The following is a 25,001-nucleotide window of genomic DNA, read 5'->3' on the forward strand; positions in this document are numbered from 1 at the left end:
CCCTTCTCACTGGAGTCAAGCCATCCTCCAGAAGCTGCCCTGAACTCCCCAGCAGGCACCCTGTTCCTCCAGCTGTGTCCTACTAGGACGCACACACTGGGGTTCCCCGAGCAGAGAAGGCGAGGTTTTCTGAATCTGTGCCTCTCACAGGCAGGAGCAGGGTGAAGACTGGACTGACGGAGGACTGGGACTGACCACAACAGAGATTCCCCATCAGGAGCACCACCACCTCCGTCACCTCTGCAAAGCCACATGGAGCCCCTCCTCAGTGCCAGGTACAACCTTGGACTAGATCTCCACAGATGGACATGGCCACTCTGCTTTGGAGGAGCTAGGGAGAGGCAGGTGGGATGGAGACGAGGAGTCTGTAGAGAACTAGCTAGGACGTAGTGGGCCCCCACTGTGCAGGAGACACAGTGCTGATGATGTCACACTCTCCTTACTCTGTGTGGGTCTTGGCCTGTGGGGTATCTCCAAGTGGGGTTCATGGAATAACCCCCAGATGGGAAGAACCTAGAGGACTGGAGGGGCCAGTGCTGTCCCTGGGCGCTGTGTCCCTGGCATCAAATGTCAGGTCTGTACACAGTGCAGCTGCAGAATCTAGTCCTAGGACAAGACTCTGTGAATCTATCCAAGGACACAAAAAACTCTGAGAGCCAAGTGCATAGGTCTAAGGGTCAAAGGACACTGCATTTGGGAATAGCTGTCTCCTTGGCATTTCAGGTCCCTATTTTCTAAGTGTGTGTGGACAGGAGTGGACCTGACTCCCAGTCATGGGACAGAGCAGGCTTGTCAGAGATGCAGCCTCGTAGGCCCCACCTCAGACTTGACTACTTGCATCTCTAGACGCCCAGGTGATTTGTGTGAGGCACCCTGGGCTAGAGCACAGAGAGTATTTAGAACAGAAGGACCTCAAGGCTGGCCAGTCCAACCCACCCACTTTATAGATCATGAAACCAAGCCCCAGAAGCGGGGAGGGGCATGCTGCAAGTCACCTGACCCTCCAAGTCATCTGACTTGACTGTCAAAGTATCCAAAGGGAAAGTGTTGGCTGAAGTCTGCCGTTTGCTTCTGGAAATTCCTAGCACCCGTGGGGTACAGGGCTCACCGTTGACACGCATAACTTACATGGCTTATAGGTGTGACACTAGTCTGAAAGGCCTCCCTGGTCACTGCCAGGCACCCCTGGACGTGCTCTCACCCCCGGGAGAAGACATTTGCTCCCCCACCCCTCCTTCTCTGCCTTCCAATCAGACCAGACCTGCCACGCTTCCAGCCTGCCTGTCCCCTTCCCTCCCCCTAGTGTCCCTCCACCAATCCTTAGACTGGAGGGCTTTAAAAAACAGGGATTGAGCTGTGGGCTAAGCTCTGTACACACAGACCTGGCAAAGGCTAACAAAACTAAAACAACTTTGGCAGCCAGGCTGCGGTAGCAGTAGCTCTTCAATCCCAGGGGACGTGGGCAAAAAGACGCCATTTCTTCCCATGTCCTGAGGTCCAGGGAGCTCTATGATAAGGCTGCTTCCCAAAGCCCCAGGACAAGGCTCTCTTTGCACGAGGACTATCCCCACAGAAACCTGAGACACAGAATGCAACTCTGCCAGGGCTGGGGAGCTGTTCGGAAAGAAACGCAAGGCTCTGTGTGCCCTACTTTTGACCAGGGGACAGCAAGGCCTTGTTTCCAAGTCTGTATGGGTTGGGGGTCAGGTGTCAGGACCACAGGTAACTGTGTCCAAACGTCCCAGTTGACTGAAAAATGAGAGCTGTGTTTTAGAGAAAAAGATGGTCCAGTACGAAGCGCAAGTTTCCCTGTTATTCCCTCCATTCCCAGATTGTGATGGCAGGGTAATATAGTTACTAGGGGAGCACCACCTTCCTGGAACACTTAAAAGAGTTTTGCAAACTTGGATCAACAACCAGCCAGCCCAGGAGACTTTCTTACCGACTTTTTGTGCCAGGCTCTACCTAGAAGGTCATCTAGTAAATATTTTCAGATTTTCAGGCTTTATGCTCTTGGTGTTGCAACTCTTCAATTTTACCTAGCTATTTCACTATTTAACTCAGCCCAGCTACTCTTCTCTGCCCAGCTAATCCAGTCACCCCAGCTACTCCACTCTGTCTTGGAGTGAGAAAGGAGCCATGCATGAACTTGAGTGGCATGGCTGTGTTCTACTCAAGCTCTCTATTTACTAAAGCAGGGCTGCTGTCTACCCACCTCTGCTTTGCATCAGCGATTCTCAACCTTATCTATATAAGAGAATCACCTGCCTCCCCCACCCCCAACTCTCCCCACCCCTGTTGATTTAACTGGTTTGAGGTACAGTCTGGACATCAGGGACAAAACTCCTCAAGTGATTCTGATGAGCAGTCACAGCTGAGAACAGGGTTGAACTCAAACAATGTGTCTTATTTTAGTCTCTTGGGACAGCGACTAATGTTCACCATAAGCACAGATTGCCCGCTGCTCGGGCCCAGAGCAGCTGCTGCAGTTGGTTACCTGATGACAAAGCTGTGTGTGTCAATCTCTGGCCCACAGCCGCTGTTCAGCAAGACCCCTGAGTTGCCCACGATGGCACAAGTCCGGAAATGCTTGTTCTTCAGTGGTGACGTTCTGGGCAGGAGCTCGTAGAGGTTCTGGGACACATTCATCGTGCTGTCGCGATCAAAGATGTAATGAATGATGTCTCCAGGCTTCAGGGTCCCCTTGAGGACAGAAATGTCCTTTTCAGCATCCAAGAACTTTAAGATTTGCTTCCTATGAAAACCAAACACACATGAGGACAGTCTTCACCTGGCCAGCTGCCCTTTGCCAACCCAGCTTGTCCTATGTTCCCCTACAGGGCAGCCGCAGCTCTGTAAGCAGGTGGAACATGCTGAGAGTCCAGACGCCCTCAAAGTGGGTGCCAGGCAAACCCAGAGGCCACTATGGGGTAACCGAGCTCATGTTGCTGTGGTCACACCCTCTTCCTACGAGAGGTGAAAATACCCATCAGGGCTGGAGGTGACTCCTCACAGAGGGCCCCAGAAAGAGGGACAACCCACCATCCTGGTTTGCCCAGGATTGTCTGCGTTAAGCGCGAGAAGTCTCACATCCCAGAAAACCCCCCAGTCTTAGGCAAACCCTGACATTTTGTCACCTTTGCTCCCTACCTGAGGGGGAATCAGGGCCATCACCTGACAGGGAATCCTGAACTAGGAACAGGATGCCAGGTGGGACATGTCCCTCATTCCTCACTGGCTGATTTCTCTGGGCAACAGGGCTTCCTAGGGGTGCACAGGAGTGTGGGTGCTGTGAGGTGTATCCATACGTCCACCTCTGAGACACTGAGAGGGTGACCTGCCATCCCTGCCCTGTACTGTGGAGCATGTCCTCCTGTCCCCAGCTGCTCTGGGGGGCGGGGAGGGGTTGTAAATACTGACGTCTGGGTCCCCACAGCAGGGCTTCTCTGGGTTGCTCAGGATAAAGGTGACCACAAGACATCTTTAGGCCTGAGGGTAGCTCTGAATCCGGGGAAGTTTCTCAAATCATCTAGCAAAGCACACTGAGGGGATGAGGCAGGGTCAGGAGGGGGTCAGCGTTCTCTTCAACTTGCCATGGAAGTTTTACTGAAAACATATCCCTTGCCTCCAGAACCCTGTGGGTCTTAGCTGGGGGTTTTACTTGAAGAACTGTCCAAATCACCCAAAAGATTTTTAGGAATTCAAATTATAAAGAGAAAGAAACTTTTTCCCAGATCAGTTAAAATTAAATTGATTTCCTACAGAGATTCCCTAGCTAGAACAGATAGGAAGACACTGGTCTTTGTTTCCACGGTCCTGGAGGTCCAGAATCTTCATACACTTTGAAAATATGAGACCCCGGGTCAGGCGCAGTGGCTCATGATGCCATGGCACTCTACCCAGGGTGACAGAGTGAGACTCTGTCTTAAAAACAAACAAAAAAATATATAATATATATGTATGTACATGAGAGACCTTGTGGGACCTGCCCCATCATGCACACCATGGCACAGAGGCCTGAAAGCTTGTGGATTTGAGATGTTCATAACCTCTCTAAGCTGCACATTCATTCAATCACTTGGGGGAACTTTTAGGGAATTTGGAAGCTCCTGGCTGACACCTGAGAAATCTCGAGTGGCCCCAGGTCTCAGGTTTCAGCACGCTTTCAAAAACTCTCCAGGTAACTCCAGCAGACGTTCAAGTTCAGGAGCCTCTGGTGCAGCCGGGGTCAGCTGGAACACTTGCTCTTCTCCCAAGCTTCCTTCCTTATTCATGACCTGGATCTCTTGCTCTCACAAAGGGGAAACCACCCTTGCTGAATAATTTCTATCTCTTGATGGAAAGTGAGGCATTGTTTTTATTTGCTATGCTTTACCAAGGATTATATGACTGGACAAACTAACACAGTTTGCAAATTGCTAAAACCCTCGCAATTACTTACCCCAAATAAAAGCAAAGAGAGCCCCTAGAAGGCCCATAAACAAACACCTCTGTGAGTGAATTAATTTCTAACTACTCATGTAAAATTACTATCAATTATTAAACATAATTCCTTATCACTCACTGAATCTTTTATTATGAATAATTTCAGTGATTAATTGACTGAAGTTGAAGGAAATTCTTTTTCCTTCTCAGTGAAAGCACATTGTTCCTGCCAGGGTGACTGTGTTCACAGGGTCCTTACAAAGGCCACATGCTGGTCTTCAAAAAGTGGGGGGTAATGTCAGTTTCTTTACCCCATGGGGGGAGAAAAGGAGAGCGGGACTGCCAGTGGGCTTGTGCTGGCAGGAGGTTTCATTCCCAGGTGGCATAGTGGGGTGAACTGGCCCCCCTGAATATATGTCCACCTCCTAACCCTGGAAGTAGTGAATGTGACTATTTGGAAAGAGCATCTTGGCAGATGTAATTGATCTTGAGATGAGATCATCCTGGATGACTTGGGTGGGCCCTAAATTCGATGACAAGTGTCCTTACAAGAGACAGAAGAGGAGATCACGCAGACACAGAGGAGCCACAGGACGATGGAGAGAGACTGGAGTGCTGCGGCCACCAGGAGCACCTGTGGACCCCAGAGGCTGGAGGAGGCAAGAGGAAGGGTCTCTCCTGGAGCCTTCAAGGGAATCTGCAGAATTCTGGCCTCCTCAACCATGTGAGAATACATTTCTATTGTTTTAGGCTGCCAAGGTGGGGGTAATTTATTACGGCAGTGCTAGGGAATGAATGCAGGTGGGCTCACCAGCTGCTTGGTGCCAGTGATGGAAGGGGGCAGCTATAAGGGCAGAGGGCCCACCGGGGGGCTCCAAAGAGACACTGAGCATGGCAGCAGGGCAGAGCAGGGTCAGCGCCTTTGCTGGCACAACCCCAGGGCTCACACCTTTCCATTCCCCACACTCAGGCATGTCATGTCCCCAAACTAGGCCTCTAGAGCAAGGAGGTGAGGGTGTGTCCATTTTGACAGTGAGCCAGGGAGCGGGCAACTCCCTGCTCTGTGTGGTGACACTTTTGGTGGCTGTTTTTCTCTCCCTCCCATGGTAATGGCCAGGGACGGCCATCAGAGCGTTCCCCATCTTGTCCTGGCTACCATGCCAACCTCCCCCCATTCCCCAGCTGCTGCTTTATGCTCCTGCTGCACTTGCACAGACCCCAGATCTCAGACTCTGTGCACGCAGGAAGCACACTGTGTGCCTTGAAAACTCCTAATTATCCTTCAAAACCCATGATTTTAGTCCTCTTACCAAAGGAATGACTCTCCCCCAGTACAACCTCTTGTTTCCACCTATTTGTAAGACACAAGCCTATGTGTCTCATACTGCACTGTCCTGTCTTTGCTTATGTGTCTCATACTGCACCGTCCTGTCTTTGCTTATGTGTCTCATACTGCACTGTCCTGTCTTTGCTTATGTGTCTCATACTGCACCGTCCTGTCTTTGCCACCTACCGTGTCTGATTTAGCACCTGGGTCCCCAGCCTAACATGTGGAAATGAATAGTTGGATTATACTGAGCAATCTTTGCTGAGTCAATCACAGCTGCATCAAAGCTAAGAGTCCAAAATGCTGAAGTTGTGTCAAAGCTCCTTCTGTACAGGGCCCCATTCTCGCCACCTGACAATGTCTGCAGGGCTCTGTAAACATTACTCTACAAAAATCAGGATGAAAGCCACTCTCTGGCTAAACAGATCGCTGCCTTCCGGGTCAGGACGTATGTCAGTTCCTGGGTCTCTCTAGTTTTTCATTTGCAGGCTGTGGGACAGGGGATGCCTATGCAATCCCCAAGGACTGTGGGAGGGGCACTTCTATAAGGACAAATTGGAACTGGCACAGAAAGAGAACACGGGTGCCAGCCTGGCCCAAACCAGAAAGGACTCATGCCAGGAAGAGCAGCCTCCACTGCCTAGGTTCCTTCTGCTGCTGGCCTGAGCCTCACCCCTTCCAAACCCTGGACCTCCATAGGGTATTCCTGCTATCTCCCAGGCTCGAGTCCCTGCCTACACGTGCTGGGCTGCTAGGCTCGCCTTGGGTTTTTATTTCCAATTGATCGCTCAGACATGAAACCTGCCCCAGTGGGAGGTAAACATTTTATTTCTATGCTGACTTCTTTCAATGATGGAGGGCAGCAATTTGCTGGCTTGCACAGAAGAAGGCCAAGGCTACCTCTTGTCCTATAGGTAATTACCAGTACCTGATCCTCAGAGAGAGCGTCTGGTTGTGTCTCCATGTGGACGAGGCTGGCTGGATGGTGTGCTTCATGCTTTCATTACTTCTGTCAACAACAGCTGGCGATGAGGAGCCGTTTATTACAACTTCAGCTCTGGGGGTGGGGGGAAAGGAAGAGGGTAGACACGATCTGTTAGCATGCCGATGACAAGTCTAATAGTTTTGTTTTTGCACAGGCTTGAATGTAAACTTCTTCAGAAGAGCAAAATTGCAGTTATTACCTGAGGAGAGAAGGAAGTCTATTTATCTTCCAGAATGCACAAACTCTCTCCCTCAGGTATAAGCGACATGCATTCTTGGAGACAGGAAAAGGGGGTGAGAAACTGTCTTTCTCCCACCACCCCCAATGTTTCCTAGCTGTGAAATCTGGCAGTCGCCATCAGAAGGGTAATATTTCTAATTCAAGCTATTGATAAGAAACTCCACAAGGACCAGGTATATGAGCAGCACAGTATCGAATGATACGCTTATAAACTGAAAGAGAAAACAAAAGCTTATTCCAGATGATGTGATTGCAGCCTGTGGCTTCTCCCTCCTGCCTACTTTCTCATCACTCCCTTGCAGGTAACTGAGTTGCTCCTCACACATCAACCTTGTTGCCGAGTTATCTGTGTGGTGTCTCTGCCCCAGGCTATGGCAGGGCATCTCTCTCACTCATATCTTTATTCCCCAATGGGATAAAGTAGCAGGTGCTCAATAAAAAAGTGTTTGTTGAATTGGAGTTTGAACTTGATCCTGGGGGTAGGTGGTGGTGTTGGGGCTGGAGTGGATAAAGGAACCAGCTGGTTTTGTGTGCCTCGGGTGGATTGTGCTTCTGGGTACACATCATCTTTCCACCTGACTCAGGCATAATGGGACCTACTTGAATTCAGAGGCTTAAAATCTATGCTAGTAGGTGTCTAAGAAACTGGGTTATGATTCTATCTTTAAAAGCAGCATAAGAGTCAGTCTGCTTCCTGCCGGATGCACACAGATGCATGTGGGTCACATCCAAAGTTCTTTTTGTCAGTACTGACAGCAGATTCTCCCAGTTAGAATGGTAAGTGGATTTGTGATGCCAAATTCTGAAGCTTTAAAGAGTTCAAACCAAACGTCTCTGTCCTCTGCATTTATCTTGGAACAGCAAAGTTTAAAAAGATGAAATCCTGTTAGCAAGGTCTAAATCCAACGCTCTGTTTTGACTTTTGCAGGTAGGGAAGAACTCAGCTAGGAGTGCACAGCATCTCACCTGTTACCCTCACCTGCCCACCTCTGATGCTCAGTCTTTTTGGCTCCTCTGGCTGATATCACTTGTCTTGGATTCAAACATATATAACTTTGCAGAGGACGGAAAATTAAAAAGTGCTTTGAGTAAGGCAGCTAGAGTCCTTCTGGCATATGGGCTTAAGGGAGCCTATGTGAGGACACAGAAGGCCTTGCCCTGTGGGAATTTTACTGTTTTCATGAAGACAGCAGAGTATGTATAGTGGAAAGATCTCATAAGCGGTGTGACCTCAGGTCAATCACTACCTCCCTGAGCCACAGCTTCCCCATTTATAGCAAGATGGTGTAGAAGAGGTGGATACCTAGCTCTGAGGTTCTAGAATTCTAAAAGGGCCATCAACGGTTCCTGCACGTGCCACTGGCTACCACCTTGTGTGGGGCTCTAGGACCTTGTAGGGCAGTGCCCCTTTGGTAGTGCTTATTTCTGTGTAGGCCACAGGCAGGAGCAGTGGCCTTAGGACCACATATTTAGCTGCCACACCCCAGGACCCCAAGCTTTACTGCAGCCCAGTAGACATATATAATAGAAAAGCTCCAACGTTTGTGATGAGGAGTTGTCCTCCTATGAGGCAGCTGATATTCCCATCAGGCATCAGTGACTGGGTCCCAGCGACTCATGGCTTAGGGCGGATTCAGTCTAGGCTGATGGTCCTCAGAGCCTGGGGCAGGCTGGATGACACCATGCTCTCTCAGGAGAGAGGGCTCTGCGGGGGGATTCTCTCTTGGATGCTTATAGAGGGGACCTGCTCAGACACCTCCTTGAAGGGCTTTCCAGACTTCTCTTGAACATGGGGTGGTAGAGGCAGGAAAGGGAGAGAGATAAATGCCCAAATTCCATTTCTGGTGTGAACTTGGGTGAGACCTTGCATGGCCAGCTGTGAACTTCTGGGACTTTAATCCTGGATCTTTTGCTCTCTAGCCGGGGGACTGGGGAAAGTCACTTCAGGTCTCTGGCCTCTGCCTTCTCATTTGTAAACTAGGGGGATGGGTTAGGGAACCCCAGGTTTCTATGGCTCTGTGCTGCACAAACACAGCTGGGAGGGAGAGCTGCTTCTACACCGCTGGATGAGTGTGTCCTCCTGTCCTCAGTCCCCTCCACCACCTCCCAAATGACATTAGAGGTTTAGGCTGAAGCTGCTTTGCCCTCCGACTCCTAAGTGAAGCTTCACCATCAGTGACAATCTTCTGATGCTGCAGAAACACCCGCAGTGACAGTAACAAGCGTCAGTAGAGTGACTTTATATATTGGCGCTGGGCTAGATGGACCCTTACATTTACTGGTTCTAATTCTGAAGCACCCTTCAAAGAAGATGTTGCAGTATTTTTCTAACTCAGTGAAGAAACCAAGTCTTCACGGGGGTCTGTCTGTATGAAAATCACTTGTCCAAGCCCCAGTTAGTGGGCTGCAGGGACTCAAGGCTGCCTGGCTCCCAAGACTGTTTTTCCCACCTCATATACTTGATTCCCATGAGACTGTGCCTCCCTGAGCACTAGAGGGACTTGGGCTAGAGGGGTAGGATCTTCTCTCTCGAAAAGGGAGAAATCTTCTTACAACAGAACAGGGACTTAGGGACACACAGGCATCTCCTTTCTTGCTGCTGTATTTGTATTGCATCAGGCAAAAATCTCAGCTTCATTCATAGCTCCAAGGTGGCTAAGAGGCCACTGGAGATCCAGAAGCAATGATGTCAGGGACAGGGGACATTTTCTTGAGTCAGTCATGCAGTCAGAAATAGATATACTTGACTGGGTCTTACATGGTCAAGAGGGCTTTAAAAAATATGGAAGAGCAGACAATACACTGTCCTCCAAATAATACGGACCTCTCATTCCCAGACTGACCAAATTAGGATATTTAGAAAGCAAAATAAGGCTTTCGTTTTGAGCAGTGGCCTTTGTTTATGTCAAATAATTGAATGCTTCCTTCCATTGCTCCACAGCTATGGGACACTTGTCCATTGTAGAGAATGGGGACTTGGGAGCCTGGTGTAGCCACAGCAAGTGGCAGGCTTGGGCTTGTTGACCTGCAAAGCATTTGCAGGCTCCCCTGAATCAGGCTGTCAGGACTGTCCCAAAGTCTCTCAGTTCTGCACTGTCACATGAAGTAATAATACTCTTTCAGGATTTGGACTGCCCATTCAACAATCAGGGTTTACATTACTATGTTGACTCCCTCAATATTTTAAGAGGTCTCAGCAAAGTGCCTGAGTGCTTTATTTTCCATTTTAACCTCCTGGACAAGCCATCAACCACAATGAAATTAGGAGAAAGTTCTGGCTCCCTTCAGGGTTTCCATTGCTCAACAAAAATGTAAGTTACCAGTAATCTCACTGGTGGCCCAAGCACTCCCAAGTGGGTGGGCTCGTTTCCAGAAAGTGACTCTTACCCATCTGCATTTTCCATCTCTGCAACCTCTAGACCTTGGGCCATTTCATGTGATCTTCCATTGACAGCTCCTCCCAAGAGCGATTAGGGAAATGCAAAGCCAAAGTGAAACAAAACAGATCTATTTGCTAAGGAAGAAGGGCACCATCCAGCAAAGAGAAGAAACAGATTAATAGCTGCCTTACAGCAAAAACAAATGAACACAAAATCTAATTTACAAACCTATTAGATTTGCTATGTAAGCTGTTCACAGCTGATCTGATTGTACCTCTGCCTCCAGAATTCCTGCAAGACAAAGGAAATGCATTATTTATAAACCCAGCTCTTGTTTGAAAAGTCCTCTTCAATTGCCAGGAGATCCCACAGTCCACCTGGAGAACTACAGAGGGAGAATCAGGTCTCACTCTGAACGCTCCAGAATGGGCCAATTGCTGGCCCCAGCCATAGCTCGAGAATTTTACAGGTAAGGAAACCTCCCAGATCTTCCCCTGCACTTTGTCCCCTTGAACATTATCTCAGTTAGCACCCATTTGAGACTGGGAATAAACCCCTTTGGAATTAGTTTCTCCTTCTTGTAAGTTAATTCCACAGGACAGCATGATTTAACATGACTTGGCATGTGCTCTAGCATGACTCAGCATCTTCTCCACCTTAACTCCCTCTGCTTTAGCATGACTCAGCATCTGCTGGCCGTCTTCTCTTGTTTTCACTCACGTGTGCTAAGATGTTGCCCTTGGACTCTGAGACACCAGAAGTTCAATGTATACAACGAGATTACTCAACAGTACCTCTAGCCAAATGTGATAATGATTACATTTTTGGTGGCAGGAGAAATGATATGAAGCAGTGTCATTTTGCTAGGAAGTGGGAAGGGAGTAAGTGGGCAAAGGGGTCTTTTATTCCTTCTTCTGGAGACAGCTTTTGGAATGAAGCATTCTAAGGCCTTTTATAGCCCTGCTGTCTATTCAGCTCTGTCCAATCCCATTCTGTCTGGCCACACGGTTTCATCCTGCTTCCTGTCACTCTAGCCTGAAGGATGATGAATACAATACATGTGTCTCTGGTGTCCCACTTGGTGCCTTGTGTTTTAGAAAAGTTGTATATGAGAATGATTATTTTTATTAGCAAATATGCATGGGGTGTGTGGTTTGGGGGGATGCGGAGGACTTTTGTCATTTAAAAAAATTCTAATTAGCCTCAGAATGTTGGTGCACTCCTAAGAAACAGTGAAAATCATGGGGCAGATTGTGATTTGGAAGAAACCTTGTCATTAAATGAGAACTCATTGTGAGAAGTGAATGGTTATCCTGACCCTGGTTTTAAGTTTGGATTTTTCTATCTGCTTTCCTGAGGATTAGTATATATATATAATATATATATTAGTATATATTAGTATATATATAATAGATATATGACGATGTATGTGTGTGCATATATATACACATACATACACACACATATGTATATACACACATACATACACACACACAAGGTGGCCATACAGTTCGTGTACAATTTTAAATTGCACACGAACTTTATGGCCACCCTATCTCTCTCTCTCTCTCTACATATATATGTCTTTTCCTAACAGATTAAAAGGTCTTTTCAACCTTATTTGGCCTCAGGAAGTATTCTCCTATTCACAGCAAATGACTGGACACCAGAAAGGGTGTTGAGACCCACCTAGTGTCTCATCCTACCCTCCCTTCTAGTCAGATTGTACCACAAGTCTAGTTATTACTTACACAGAATATCACTGAATCTTCTCTTTTTAATATAATGCCTGATTTTTTTTTTTTTTTTTTGGTCTCTCTCCATTTCCCCTCGGGATAGCAGAGCTCTTGTACATCTGCGAATGTCCAGCCAGCTCTAGCCTCATAACCATCGTCTACTTGAACCAGACCTTGAGGGTATTGCGGGGTGTGCTACAGCCCCCGTCACTGTCCTTTTGCATCCTCCCACCCCAACCCAGCCCTCAAAATCAGCCCTGCTTGCAGGGAGGGAAGACCTGCTGGGCCAGATACTAAGTGGAGCACAGTACTTAAAATTGCAGGAATAGCACAAGACTAATGAAAGCTTAATGGAGCAAAGAAGTTTGTCCAGAAGTGTTACTTGTAAGAATTGACATATGACTTTGAAAAATCACTATCAAAGATAAATTTGGTAAGTTGTTTGGAGTAGTTGGTTAACAACTTGGGGGTAAATTGGGAGAAAAACAGTTGAGTCCTACCCTACTCTAGGCAGCAAAATAAATTTTAAATGGATTGGACCACTGTTTCCCAAACACCAGTAATTCTCATATTTCTATCACCAGTTTGTTGTATTTATCACCCACACACTATTATCCACTTATACGGAGTATTTTAAAATTGATTCATCTTTAAAAACTTATCCTAAGCAATACCATCTGTGAAATACAGGCTCCATATGATACCATGATTATACATTTGTTTAAGAAAACCACACAACCATTAAAGCTAAAATACTCGTCAATGGAGTTGCTAAAATCATCTCAGTTTATCACGAGTAAAGCCAGGAGTACTTGCACCACCCTCTGGGGAAGACTGAATTAAACAGTTAAATATTTAAAGAAGGCAAAACATGAGAAAGTGGTGAGAAGGTGGAAGGGGATGCTTATGGAATCTTTGATGAGGGATAAGGAGTGTAAGTGAAGGACTTTCTAAATTCTTCTTCTTTTAAAGAAGAAGAAGAAATCATAAGAGAAAATGTAGACAGATCTCACTTCATACAAATCCCAACCTCTGCTTGTACAAAGAGCAAACCTCAACAGACCCGGGTGCTTTCGTGAAATCTAAAACGGCTGTGCATGAGGACGGCACTGCACCTCATTTAATTTCTTTCTCATTCATTCAGCAAAAATGTGTTGAGTAATGCTATATTTTGGGTTTTGGCAAAGCTAAATATATACAGCCCTTGCCCTCATGAATTTCAGGTTAGGAGGGAGGGGAAGCAATAACTTTTTTATTTTTACTGAGTCCCCAGTGCCCTGCCAGCTTTATTAGGGCATAATTGGCAAATAGAAATTGCATATGTTTGTGATGTAAAGGCAGTGTTTTGATATATATGTCACACACACACACATACACACAGTGAAATAATTAAACCAAGTTATTTAACATGCTCATCATCTCATATACTTTTTTTTTTGTGGTAAGAACATATAGGATACGCTGTTAGCAATCTTCAAGCGTACAATACAGTATTACTACCTCTAATCACCGTGCTACACATTCCATCTCCAGAACTTAATCATTGTGGAATTTTTTACTCTTTGCCCACCATCTCCCATCGCCACCCGCGACAGCCAGGCTCAGAGCACACCAAATGCTCTGTGACCACTGGCTCCCAGGATTTCTCCTCTCCCGCATTCAGGCCGGGTCCTGGAGACCCTTGAGACCTGCTGCCATGGGGTACTACAAACCCATGCACTTTTTCATACCAATGCTTCCTCCAACTCAGGGTTTCCCGGCCTAGGCACTGTGGATGTTTGGCTGGTGTATTTCTTTGTTGGCAGGGTGGGGTCAGGGGTGTTAATGGCGATCTGGGCACTGAAGGGAGTTTAACAACCTCAGCCCCTGACTTCTGGCCCCTGGGTACCAGTAGCAGCCCCCGCACCCCCCACCCCACACCCAAGCTGTGAAAAAAAACAAAACCTCACTAAATGTTTCCCAGGGCAGGAGGACAAAATTGCCTCCAGTTGTGAACTTCCATTCAAACTCTCCAAGTGGATGGATCCCCCACCCCCGTCAGCCAGTCCATCCCCAAGGCCTTTCCACGTAACCCCCAACCCAGCATCTGCGCCTCCCTTCAAAACCATTCCCGACTTTCAATTCTCAGCCAGCTTCTCATTTTCCCACAGCACTCAATTCTGTTAGAGCATTTGTCACCTTCTTCTCATATTTAATTACTTCATGGCATCACAGCTGTGAGGCTTTAGGAAATCTTGCCAATTACACAACCTGAACTCCTCCTCTTAGAGCTGAAGAGCCCAAGGCCTGGGGTCTGTGTCCCAGGCTCCGCTTCCTCGGCTGCTCTCTGCACAGGGGTGTAGGCCCCCGAGGGTGTGCAATTACTGTGCCCCCCACCCCCATTCTGGTGCTTTGACATCTGGGGCTTTGCAGATCCATACAAACCACCCAATCCAGAGCACACCCCTCCCTCTTTATTGGGCTGCCACGCCCAGGGTCAATATTTGCCCACCCTAATTACCCTGGGCCACGAACCATGCAGTCAGGGACAGCTCCCTGCTGCATCCCAGGGCCTGCTGGAATTATTCAAAGTACCCAATTCAAAGCCTGTTCACCCAGCCTTGTCGGTTCCTTCCTGTGCAAACCCTAAGAAAGGCTCTGCCATAGCTGCCCTGCCCTCTGCCTCCTGATCGACCCCAGCACTTTCTAATGTGACTTCCCTCCACGCAATTGTTAATAGAAGTGTCTTTTCAGTGGCAGTCGTCTCCTGACCTGTTGGCCTTAACACACCAACCTAAAACAGGGAAGACCCTGTCTTGCTCACTTTCTCAGCCTGGCATAGTGCCTTGCCCCAAATCAAAGTTTGCCCATACATGGGACTTTTCTTCTAAAGTCTTCCATGTAGCTTATGTGCTGTTTCCCTTCATAGTATTTATGGCTGTACAAGACCCCACGTCACCTGTCTGGTGTCCAGAGGATGGGCGACCATCATCAGGGAAACTCAGGCTGCAGCAGTGTTTGGCTGAAGACGAAATCTCATGAATTAACAAGGGACTTGTTATTTCTAATCAGGTTTTGCCTCAAACATTATTAAAGTGAGCTTGTGTTTCTTGTGATGTGGGACAGCACACGCCTGTTTGGATGAGTGATAAAGATGACCAGGCGAGAAACATTTGCTAAAGAATTCACCAAGCGCCGACTGTAGAAATGTCGAAGCTTACATCACCCAAATGAGAAAATATATGGCAATGCACTTTGCTCGCTATGAGGGACTCTATAAAACATGGGGTAATATTCGTAAGAACTGTCCCTTTGCTCCTGCTGCAATATTCTCAGCCACCATGAAAACAGAGGTCGATGACTTTAAAAGTCTACATTTTAGAATGTCAGGTTTTTCCCACTACGGACATGATATTCTGTCTTAGTAGAGCGTATACAGTAAACTAAGACAATCAATAAAGACGCCGTGTTCATAAAGCAAAACCAGGCTAGACATGGTGGCTCATGCCTGTAACCCCAGCACTTTGGGAGACTGTGGCAAGAGGATCGCTTGAGGCCAAGAGTTTGAGACCAGCCTGGGGCAGCAACATAGTAAGACCTTGTCTCTAAAAAATAATAATAATACTAAAATACTAGCCAGGTGCGGTGACATGCACCTGTACTCCCAGCTACTCAGGAGGCAAAGGCAGGAGGACCCTGTGAGCCCAGGAGTTGGAGGTTATAGTGAGCTATGATCTTGCCACTGCACTTCAGTGTGGACAACAGCCCTGGCTCTAAAAAAATAAAAACATTTAAAAAAAAAAAACCCAAACCATGCACAGTTGGATCTATTTTAGTGAAAAACAAGTAGCAAACTTGAAAACTGCGTTTCTGTTTAGCTTCTTCATCCAAGCCCAGCTGCTGCTTTGTATTTTAGTTTCCAATTATTATTTTAATTGACAATTTGTAATTGTATACATTTCGGAGTACAATGCGATGTTTTGATATGTTTACCAAGCCCAGTTGTTTAAAGGTAAGGCGATCCCCTGTGTGCTGGGATTTCCTAGCTGTGTTAGAACTTCCCACAAACACAGCTTCTCACGGAGACTCAGGCTCTGACTCAGGAGCTGACAACTTTAATTAAAGGTCTGGACCCAACTTAAACAGTTGATCAGTCTTGAGAATAGAAGATTAAACTAAAGCACAATTCGTGAATTTGCAGATGGTTCTTCCTTCACATTCTGGGGATGATACTGAATTTTTTTTTTCAATGTACATCTCATAACCGTTGGAGTTTCTGCCAGCTGACTCCCCAGGGACACACTGTAGGTATACGGCCCCAAAGACACATGGTTGGGGAAAAGTGAGGAGAAGGATGACTTGGGGGTCAGTCACATGAATAGAGCTAAGGCTTACAACAGTACGGTCAGAGTTTTTTTGTTTGAAAAGGTTATTTTTTCCCTCAATTATTTTTATTCTGGTAAAATATACAAAACATTCCAATTTGCCATCTGTTAAGCGTGGATGCCTCCTCCTCCTCCCGAATTCCTGTACATATTGGAAACTTAATCCTTGATGCAAAAGTGTTAGTAGGTGGGATCTAATGAGTGGCATTTAGATCTAAGAGCTCTGTCCTCAAGAATGGATTAATGCCTCTATTAAAAGGGCCTTAGGGAGTGGCTTCACTCCCATGTAAGGACACAATATCCCTTCTCTCTGGAAGACACAGCATTTAGGCCACCATCTTGGGAGCAAAGAGACTAGCCCCCACCCTGCTGGCACCTTGATCTTGGACTCCCCAGTCTCCAGAACGGTGAAAAATAAATGTGTTCTTTATAAATTACCTGTAATCCCTAGCACTCTGGGAGGCCGAGGCAGCCCTAGCACTCTGGGAGGCCGAGGCAGGAGGATCGCTTGAGCTCAAGAGTTCAACCAGCCTTGCTCAGAGACCAGCCTGAATAAGAATTAGACCCAGTCTCTATTAATAATAGCCAGGTGTCATGGTGGGTACCTGTAGTCCAAGTTACTCAGGAGGCTGAGGCAGGAGGATCACTGGAGCTCAGGAGTTTGAGGTTGCTGTAAGAGTGGATGAGGCCATGGAACTCTAGCCTGGGCAACAGAGATTCTGTCTCAAAAAAACAAAAACAAAAAACAAAAAAACAAACAACCAGCTTGTGGCATTCTGTGATAGCAGCAGAAAGTGACCTAAGGGACCATCTTAGCCGTTTTAAAGTGCAGTTCAACAGCGCTATATACACTCACAGTGTTGTACAACCACCACCACCATCCATCTCCAGGACATTTTCATTACCCACACAGAAACTCTGCACCCAGTACACAAAACCTGCCCTCCTTCACATCCTCTCCCTGTAACTGCTATGCTACTTTCTATCACTGTGAATTTGCCTACGCTAGATATTTTATGTAAGTAGAACCACACAACATTTGTCCTTTTGCATCTTGCTTCTTTTACTCGGTATGATGTTATCAAGGTTCATCCATGTCGTGGCAAGTACGGGAAGACTGGAACCTGATGCAGCAGTTCTAAGGAGGCAGAACACCTCGGAGAAAAGGCAAGGAAAGGCCCCTCCCAGGTGTCAGTGGGAGCCCTGAGCACCTGTGATTAGAACAGCAGCAGACGTCCCACCAGCTGAGCTGCCTGAGTGGCTCAGGCTCTCACCTGCCCACTTGGCTGGGCACTCTCTGAATTTGTTATCTCCAAATTATGATTTGCTGCTCACGTTCTCCTTCTCTGGAGGGGCCCTAGCTTTGGTCGATCCAGGGCACAACCTCGCCACGAAGTGGGCAAGGGAAGTTTCTTCAGATGGTATCTTGCCTCAGCACAGTGGAAAACATGGCGCCCTACTGTTTGGCCTGGGTCAATCTGCACATCTGATGAGACTCCTTCATGGGTCTCTCCAATCTACTTTGAGCAGGAGGCAGGTGCATGAATCCTGGTTTGTAGTCTGGGTAATTCATTTCAGGTTGAGCATAGTGAGGTGATCCCCTACTACCTGGATGCAACCTGCCCTAGCAGACAGCTTCTTCCAGCTTTGCCTGGTCTAAGGCAACTTCAGTAGTCACCACTGGAGAAACTTTGATGAAGGACTTACACCCACCCACCATCGGGTCAGGAGTGATGTAACTGTTGAGTCTTCAGAAGACCTCAGTTCAAGGCCAAACTTCCCACACTCCTGAGAACTAGAGGCTACAGCGTGCATGCTGTCTGTGACCTTAGAGGTGTAGCCAGCCTTTCTAATCACATTCCATGGAAACCCCAAGGTTCCATATTTTCTAGGAATCAGTACATTTTTCTTTTAAAGGGCCAGACAGCAAATATTTTAGACTTTATGGGCCAAGAGAAAAAAGGTAGTATATGCCATGGGTAATTAAGTAATAAGAAAAAATATATTACCATTGACAAAATAAAAATTATAATAATTAAGAGCAATTTTTTGGTACTCAAAACAATTTCATTAGGTCTACCATGAGAAGAGCGTAGTTCTTTTGGGGGTACACAATTTCTCTTATTGGGGTTCAGAGTTAGTGTTCCTGTCATTGCATCATGATGGAAAGACAGTCTCATTTTCTACAAAGCCTTTCCTTGCTTTTATTGAGATTCTGCTGTCTTCCCTCTGTGAATTCACTGGGACGTGTTATCCTGAATCTCTCTTTTGGAACTTAACATGCTACCCTTATAGTGCTGGGGAACCTTTCATATGAGGAAGCAGGTGAGGAAAGCAAGCTCTGAGCTAAGATTGCCTGGGTCTGAATTCTAGCTGAACTAGTCATTCGCCGTGGGGGCTTTGACTCTTCCCTAACCTGACTGGAAGCTTCCTTTTGTTTCCTCATCTACAGAATGAGAATCTACTTCACAGGATTGTTGTAAAGATTACCTGAGCTAATGAATGCAAAGATTCTGAACAATACTTGGGATATTGTAAATCACTCATTATTAAGGTTATTCTGCTTTCGATTTTTTCCATTCTTGGTGGGCAGGCCACGTGGTAACAGGGAGCTGGCTGAATTTTCCTCATGACCCATAGTTTGCTGATTCCTGCTCTAGGATGTGAGGAGCAAAACGCCCCCTTCCTCCTTCACCTAGGAGGCATCTGGGCCATCCTTCTCCCTGATGACATCCTTCTGGATGAGCACAGCTTCCCTGAAGTTACAGGTCTGACAGGGAGGACCATAAATGCCTGCACTGCCAGCTCCGTCAGTGTGAGAATGACCTGGATCACACTGCAGGCTGGCCCTGGCCAGTGACTGCTGGATTTCTGGACTATACAGGGGGCTCCTGGCAGCAGCCTCCACTTTACAGATAGTAAGCGGAACTTCTAGTGTGGGGTTTGCACAAAATCCAGATTTCTTCTCAGATTTAAATCCATACCTACTGTCAGTGTGGTACTCCCCTCTGGTTCCACACTTGCAGTGTCTGGCTCGTCAGGTCAGGCCGATGAGCTTCCGTGACATCCTTTCTATAATGCAAGTTAGTTCTGTATGGAACCCCACAGATACTGAGACGCCACTGGGCACAGCAGCTCTGACGACCTGTGCAGGTTTCAACCTTGACAGCTGAGCTCTCTGGCATTGGGCCTCCGAGCGGGCTGCTGAGGCCAGCAGGGACCATGAACTCTTCAAGCTCACGGGCTTCACTCTTTTTATGTCCCTGAGCTCTTCGCATCCACTTCTCAGCTCTTTTCTTGCCATCCCTTCTGCTTTCACTTTAAATATTAGCTTGATTTGATTTATCCATTTGCTTTGATTTCAGCAAACTTTTGCTTGTTAATCAGCTTTCATCAGTATACAAAAAGGTACCAGCTCACTCTTGGCTCTCTCCTTTGCTCAACTTCAGAAAACATCCCAGAGGACTTAGGGCTTTGATTGTGTTCCAGCCAATTTCCCTCGTCTTTACATAGAAGTTCTTAGAAGCATCTGCACATCAAAATTCAAGTAAACAAGGTGCTCGGATGCCAAGCATTTCCCACCATGCCAATTCCTGATCCTTCCTCTTTCTCATTGTGAAACTGTGGGTCACCTCTAACCAGGGTGATGGAATTTATCATCCCTACTGGAACACTTTTGGAGTGAACGAAGCATCAACCAGAGAGGATTCATGTACTGGTACTAAATCATGAGAGATTTGTCCACCAAGTACACCCATCTTATAAAGGAGACAGATTTGGCTGGGCGCGGTGACTCACACCTGTAATCCTAGCACTCTGGGAGGCTGAGGTGGGTGGATTGTTAGTGCTCAAGAGTTTGAGACCAGCCTGAGCAAGAATAAGATCCCTTCTCTAAACATAGGTGGGCACTGTGGTAGGTGCCTGTAGTCTCAGCTACTCGGGAGGCTGAGGTAAGAGGATCGCTTGAGCCCACGAGTTTGAGGTTGTTGTGAGCTATGACACCCCAGCACTCTAGTGAGGATGATAAAGTGAGACTCTGCCCCCTCAATAAAAAAATAAAGGAAAGAGGCTTTAACATACATACTTCTAAGATAATGTTGCTTTCCTGAATCCCAACCACTCAAAGACCCCAGAGACGTAAGCAGTTAAAACGGAGAGGTGATGCATATTTATGCTGCTGGTTGAGCTGGACCTGGTGAAAAGCTCTGGAGATAAAGGACATCTTCTATATAGTGTTTGTGGCTACACGGCTTTTTCTGAGACCCTCGCTCCCATTCTGAAGCCCCCTGCAGTATGATGAGCCTGAACCTCTTACCCTACCTCCAAGTCCTGGACACGCCTGGGACAGGCACTTCCCACAATCAACTGCCTTTGCGTCCATGCATACGACATCAGTGCCAATCTTCTCCCCATCTCCAGACAGAGTCCAGGTATGGGTCCGGAGTGCTGCTCATCTCAGTATTGCTATGGGAGGCATATTTCAGGGACAACCAGTGTACTCTAGAGAGGACTGGGTCAGAATGGTTCAGAAAGGCTGAAGATGTCCTTCCTCTGCAGAGACACCAGCCTTCCAGAAGTGTGCTCACCTACCCACACAGGCCAGGCAAGCCCCAGGGCCTGGGCCTTTGTGCCAGCTCTTCCCTTTCCCTGAAATGTTCATTCCACAGCAGCCCCATGGCTCACTTCCCCTCCTGCAAATCTTTGCACAGATGCCACTTTCATAGAGAGGGCTTCCTTGACTGTCTTCTCTCCCCTCCCCTGCCCCCCGCAGTGGCCCTCCCCACCCCCACCTTTGAAATCTCACCTCTCTTCATCTTTTTATCAGCATACATAATAGAAAATGCACTGTCTGACTCTACCACTAGAATGTAAGCTCCATGGTGGAAGTGGGGGGTCTATCTTGCTGGCTGCTGCACCCCCTGTGCTGGGCACAGTGCCGGGACAGCACAGGGGCGAAGAGACACTTGCAAATAGAAGGACTTAGCCTTTTGTCTTGTGGCGAGAGGAGCCAGTTGTCCCCCTGTTCCAGCCGGTGCCTCCACTTGTGTTCTGAACTGCATCCCTTCTGGCCTTCTGAGACTTTCTTATCCACTGTGAAAATTCTGATATTTACCCTAAACCTGGCGTGTGTTGGGCTCTGCTCCAAAATTACGCATTAGTTTTGTTAAGCCTCATAATAGGGGCGGTGCCTGGGGCTCAAAGGGGTAGGGCGCTGGCCACATATACTGGAGGTGGCAAGTTCAAACCCAACCCTGGCCAAAAACTGAAAAAAAAAGAGCCTCATAATAGCCCTGTGAAGCAGAAACGATTACCCATTTCTAAGTAAGAAGAAACTGAGGCACAGAGAAGGTGAGAAACTTGCCTGGGCCACACAGCTACCAAGGAGGGACACCAGGATTGGAGCCCAGTAGGCTGACTAAAGAGCCCAGCTCCTAATTACCATGCCAGACTACAGGTCTACCCCCAGTGCTGCTGACATTGAAGTACGTGTTCACCTTAAATAAACAACCCTACCTTAATTCCACATTCCCCTCAGCTATTTCTCTGTCTCTCCCCAGCACAGCAAACTTTGTCCCATTTGTCTACAATAGTGGTTTCTTATAGATGCCACCTCCTGCTCCTTCCACTCCAATCCGGTTTGCGTCCCCATCACTCCATCAAAAGAGCTCTAGTGCCACCTTACAAGGGGGCATTTCTCAGCCCCCTTTTACTCAGACCCCATCAGCATTTGACAATGGTGGACACCTCCTCCATCTGGGACTTCCTGGGTCTGGTCCTCAGCTTCTGCCGGCTCACCAGGTGGCCCTGGACAGACCTCCTTCGTGGGGGTTGGGGGGGAGAAAGGCAAGTGTCCCTGTGGGCGCCCTCTGGAGGAAACTGGCTGTTGGGAAGAGACAAGACAAATGGCCCCGAGTAATGGGATGGGTTAGAGTCCTCGGGGCATCTTTAGATTCCTTCTGGCTCAGAAAATCCATTATTTTAAATCATCTCCTCGTAGCACTTCCATTTACAATGACATAAAATCCTTCCTTGATCTTACTGTTCCCCTGGCAGAGGTGCCCCAATTAAAAACTCTAGATATTTCTCTATTCACACCCAACAAGATTTTGTTCAGCATTACTGTTTATAGTTTTTCTTACAAAATGATAGTTTTATAAAATTCCCAAACACAAAACATTGTTGAATATATTTAGTTTGAAATATCCCTCTTGAATGTATTTAGTTTGAAACATCTATATATACTACATATATACATATTTCAAACTAAATATATATATATACTGTATATATATGGTCTATTTCAAACTGAATACATATACTATGTATGCTGTATTGTATATACTGTAGACTTTACATACTGTAAATATACTATATATATAGTATATTTCAAACTGAATATATATACTCTATGTATTGTAAATACATATATATACACATATACATATTTCAAACTAAACAGCCTTTCTTCTCCCACCAAAGTTCACTCCCTAGGAGTGATGCCACCACCATTTCAGGTGACAATTTTCATCCCAGACAGGTGCGTTAACAATACACTTTCTTAAAAGGAGATGCAGATTCCCAGAGACCAATTACCAATATGTACAACTTTATTCTCTAAGCCCCACCCTGTACCAGAGGCATATAAACTATCGTATTCCTTATTTGGTTTTAGAAATAGGACACTCAGTCTCCAAAGAGTGAAGCCATTTGCCCAGGGTCACCCAGCGCATACACCAGCAAAGCAGGGAGGGACTCACTTGTGGTCAACATGTAGCCAGACCTTGAAGGCCTGCAGAGAGCTGCCCCCGGCACCTGGCCCTGGACCTCCTGCACAAAAGTATCTAATATACAGTTGAGGAGGCGCCAGAGAATTAAGAGGAAGCAAAGGTTACTCACCACATAGTTGTGAGACAGTTGGTTAGCTAATTGGGAAAATATTCAAGTTAGACTACAGTCACACCACACCAGTAAAGATCAAATGTGACCCAGCCGTTAACAGCTATGCTTAGGAACGGTCTTCTACGAAAAGTCATCCGATCCTGCATTGTCCAGTTATGGTGTCCGTAGTGACAGCCACTGGCTCTCACGCTGCAGACACATTGTTAACCTCGGCTGTCATTTTCCCTTTTTTATTGTAGAGGAAATATACTACCAGGAAACCTTCACCAAGAGGCTGGCGGCCCCGGAAACTTCTCATTTCATTCGCGTCACATGGCACAGATAAATCCATGCTCTTTAAAGAGAAGCAGAACGCCGTGCGGCATGCCACACTTTGCTCTTGAACCTGCCTCGAGGGGGCCTGAGAGACCTCTGCCTCCAACCTGGCTTGCTTCCATCTCTTTTGTTCCTTTCGTCACTGGCTGGCACTCAGAGGCAGCATCTCTCTGAGCGCCAGCTGCAGCCTTTTCCTGAGAGAATATCCCTGGAGGGCACTCTGGTGGGGAGGACTTTGAAGTCACTTTTCTTCCAGAAGTTTGATGTGTCCCCTTCCCCGCCCTGCCTGGTCCCAGGGAAATGGCCACTCCCTCTGCTCCAGCAGCCTCAGCCGTCACCACTCAGGAAGACTGGGTGTCAGACAGAAGGAGAATGGATGGGAGCACTAGGGAGGGAACCGGAGGTCTGGTCCCGATGGCTACTAGTTTTGCAGCCCTAGTTCTTTCTGGGTCTCGATGTCCTTCTTTATAATTGGGGTCCCGGTGTAGGATACAATGGGGGTACTGGACAGATATGACTGCTAGTTGCATTGTTGCCGAAGGTGGTGGCTACTGCTCTTTGGAACAGAAGAAACCATTTGCTGTGTGTGGAGTCCTACAAGTCCCTTCGGAACAGCTGTCCTCAGGGAAGTTGCTTCTCAACAGTGCAGCCCTTTAGGGAGAAGTAAGAAGTGGTGGGGGACAGAGCAGTGGGGAGTCAGCGCGGGAGCTGTGCCTCCCACTGCGGCTTCCGTGGTGGAGGCTGGGGGCCGTCCGGGGAGGTCCGCTGGGGATTAAACATGTGCACTTTCTCTTCTTCATCCGGAGAAGCACATCTGAAAGTCATGGGCCGAAAACTGGGTGAGGCATGCCCAAGGTCCACGGGGCAGTGCGGGACTGAACCCCAACGGGACCCCCACAGTGTGGCCTGGGCCCTGCCTGCGTCATGTGGCTGACCACAAGGTCTGTCTGCTCTGCCAGTGAACTGAGTCCCTGAAGTTTCCCTGAGGCCACAGGGACACTTCCCTCCTGCCTGGAGCAACACTTCCTCCAGGTTTCTCCCTCCCTGGGACATTGGGGGTGCAGCACTGACCACTTGTCCAAGGCCTGACTTTCATTGTCCATCTAATGCTGGTGACCTCTGATCTGCCTCTGGTGGTGTCTTGCTCCTGGCGCCAGCATCACAGCACATCCTGGGTGTCTTCACATCTTCCTCCCTCCTGGCTTCCTCCCCATATTCTCGAAGGGAATGGCGGCCCCCTTAGTGCCTCTGGGACATACATGTATGTGTGTGTGTGTGTGTGTGTCTCTCTCTCTCTCTACATATATATCTCTCTATATATGTGTATCT

The 25,001-nt window shown here is 47.4% G+C and overlaps 1 protein-coding gene and 1 non-coding gene across 3 annotated transcripts in view; both read right to left on the reverse strand.

Annotated features, from left to right (window-relative positions):
• ST8SIA2 (ST8 alpha-N-acetyl-neuraminide alpha-2,8-sialyltransferase 2) overlaps window positions 1-25,001 on the reverse strand; it is a 63,701-nt gene that overhangs the window by 17,339 nt on the left and 21,361 nt on the right. The window contains exons 2-4 of one of the 2 annotated variants that reach the window (XM_012804447.1): window positions 10,586-10,648; window positions 6,681-6,809; window positions 2,498-2,755 (exon numbers count right to left, since the gene is read on the reverse strand). In XM_012804447.1, the coding sequence (XP_012659901.1) occupies window positions 2,498-2,755; window positions 6,681-6,809; window positions 10,586-10,648 (450 nt within the window). The remainder of the gene's footprint in view (window positions 1-2,497; window positions 2,756-6,680; window positions 6,810-10,585; window positions 10,649-25,001) is intronic. The other variant, XM_012804448.1, reaches the window with a different exon arrangement.
• LOC111724995 lies at window positions 23,589-23,726 on the reverse strand. The gene has a single exon (XR_002773189.1). It is a non-coding gene; the product is annotated as a small nucleolar RNA U109 (small nucleolar RNA).

The sequence above is a fragment of the Otolemur garnettii genome, unplaced genomic scaffold, assembly GCF_000181295.1.
Source record: "Otolemur garnettii isolate 467f Iridium unplaced genomic scaffold, OtoGar3 scaffold00029, whole genome shotgun sequence".
Taxonomy (NCBI): domain Eukaryota; kingdom Metazoa; phylum Chordata; class Mammalia; order Primates; family Galagidae; genus Otolemur; species Otolemur garnettii.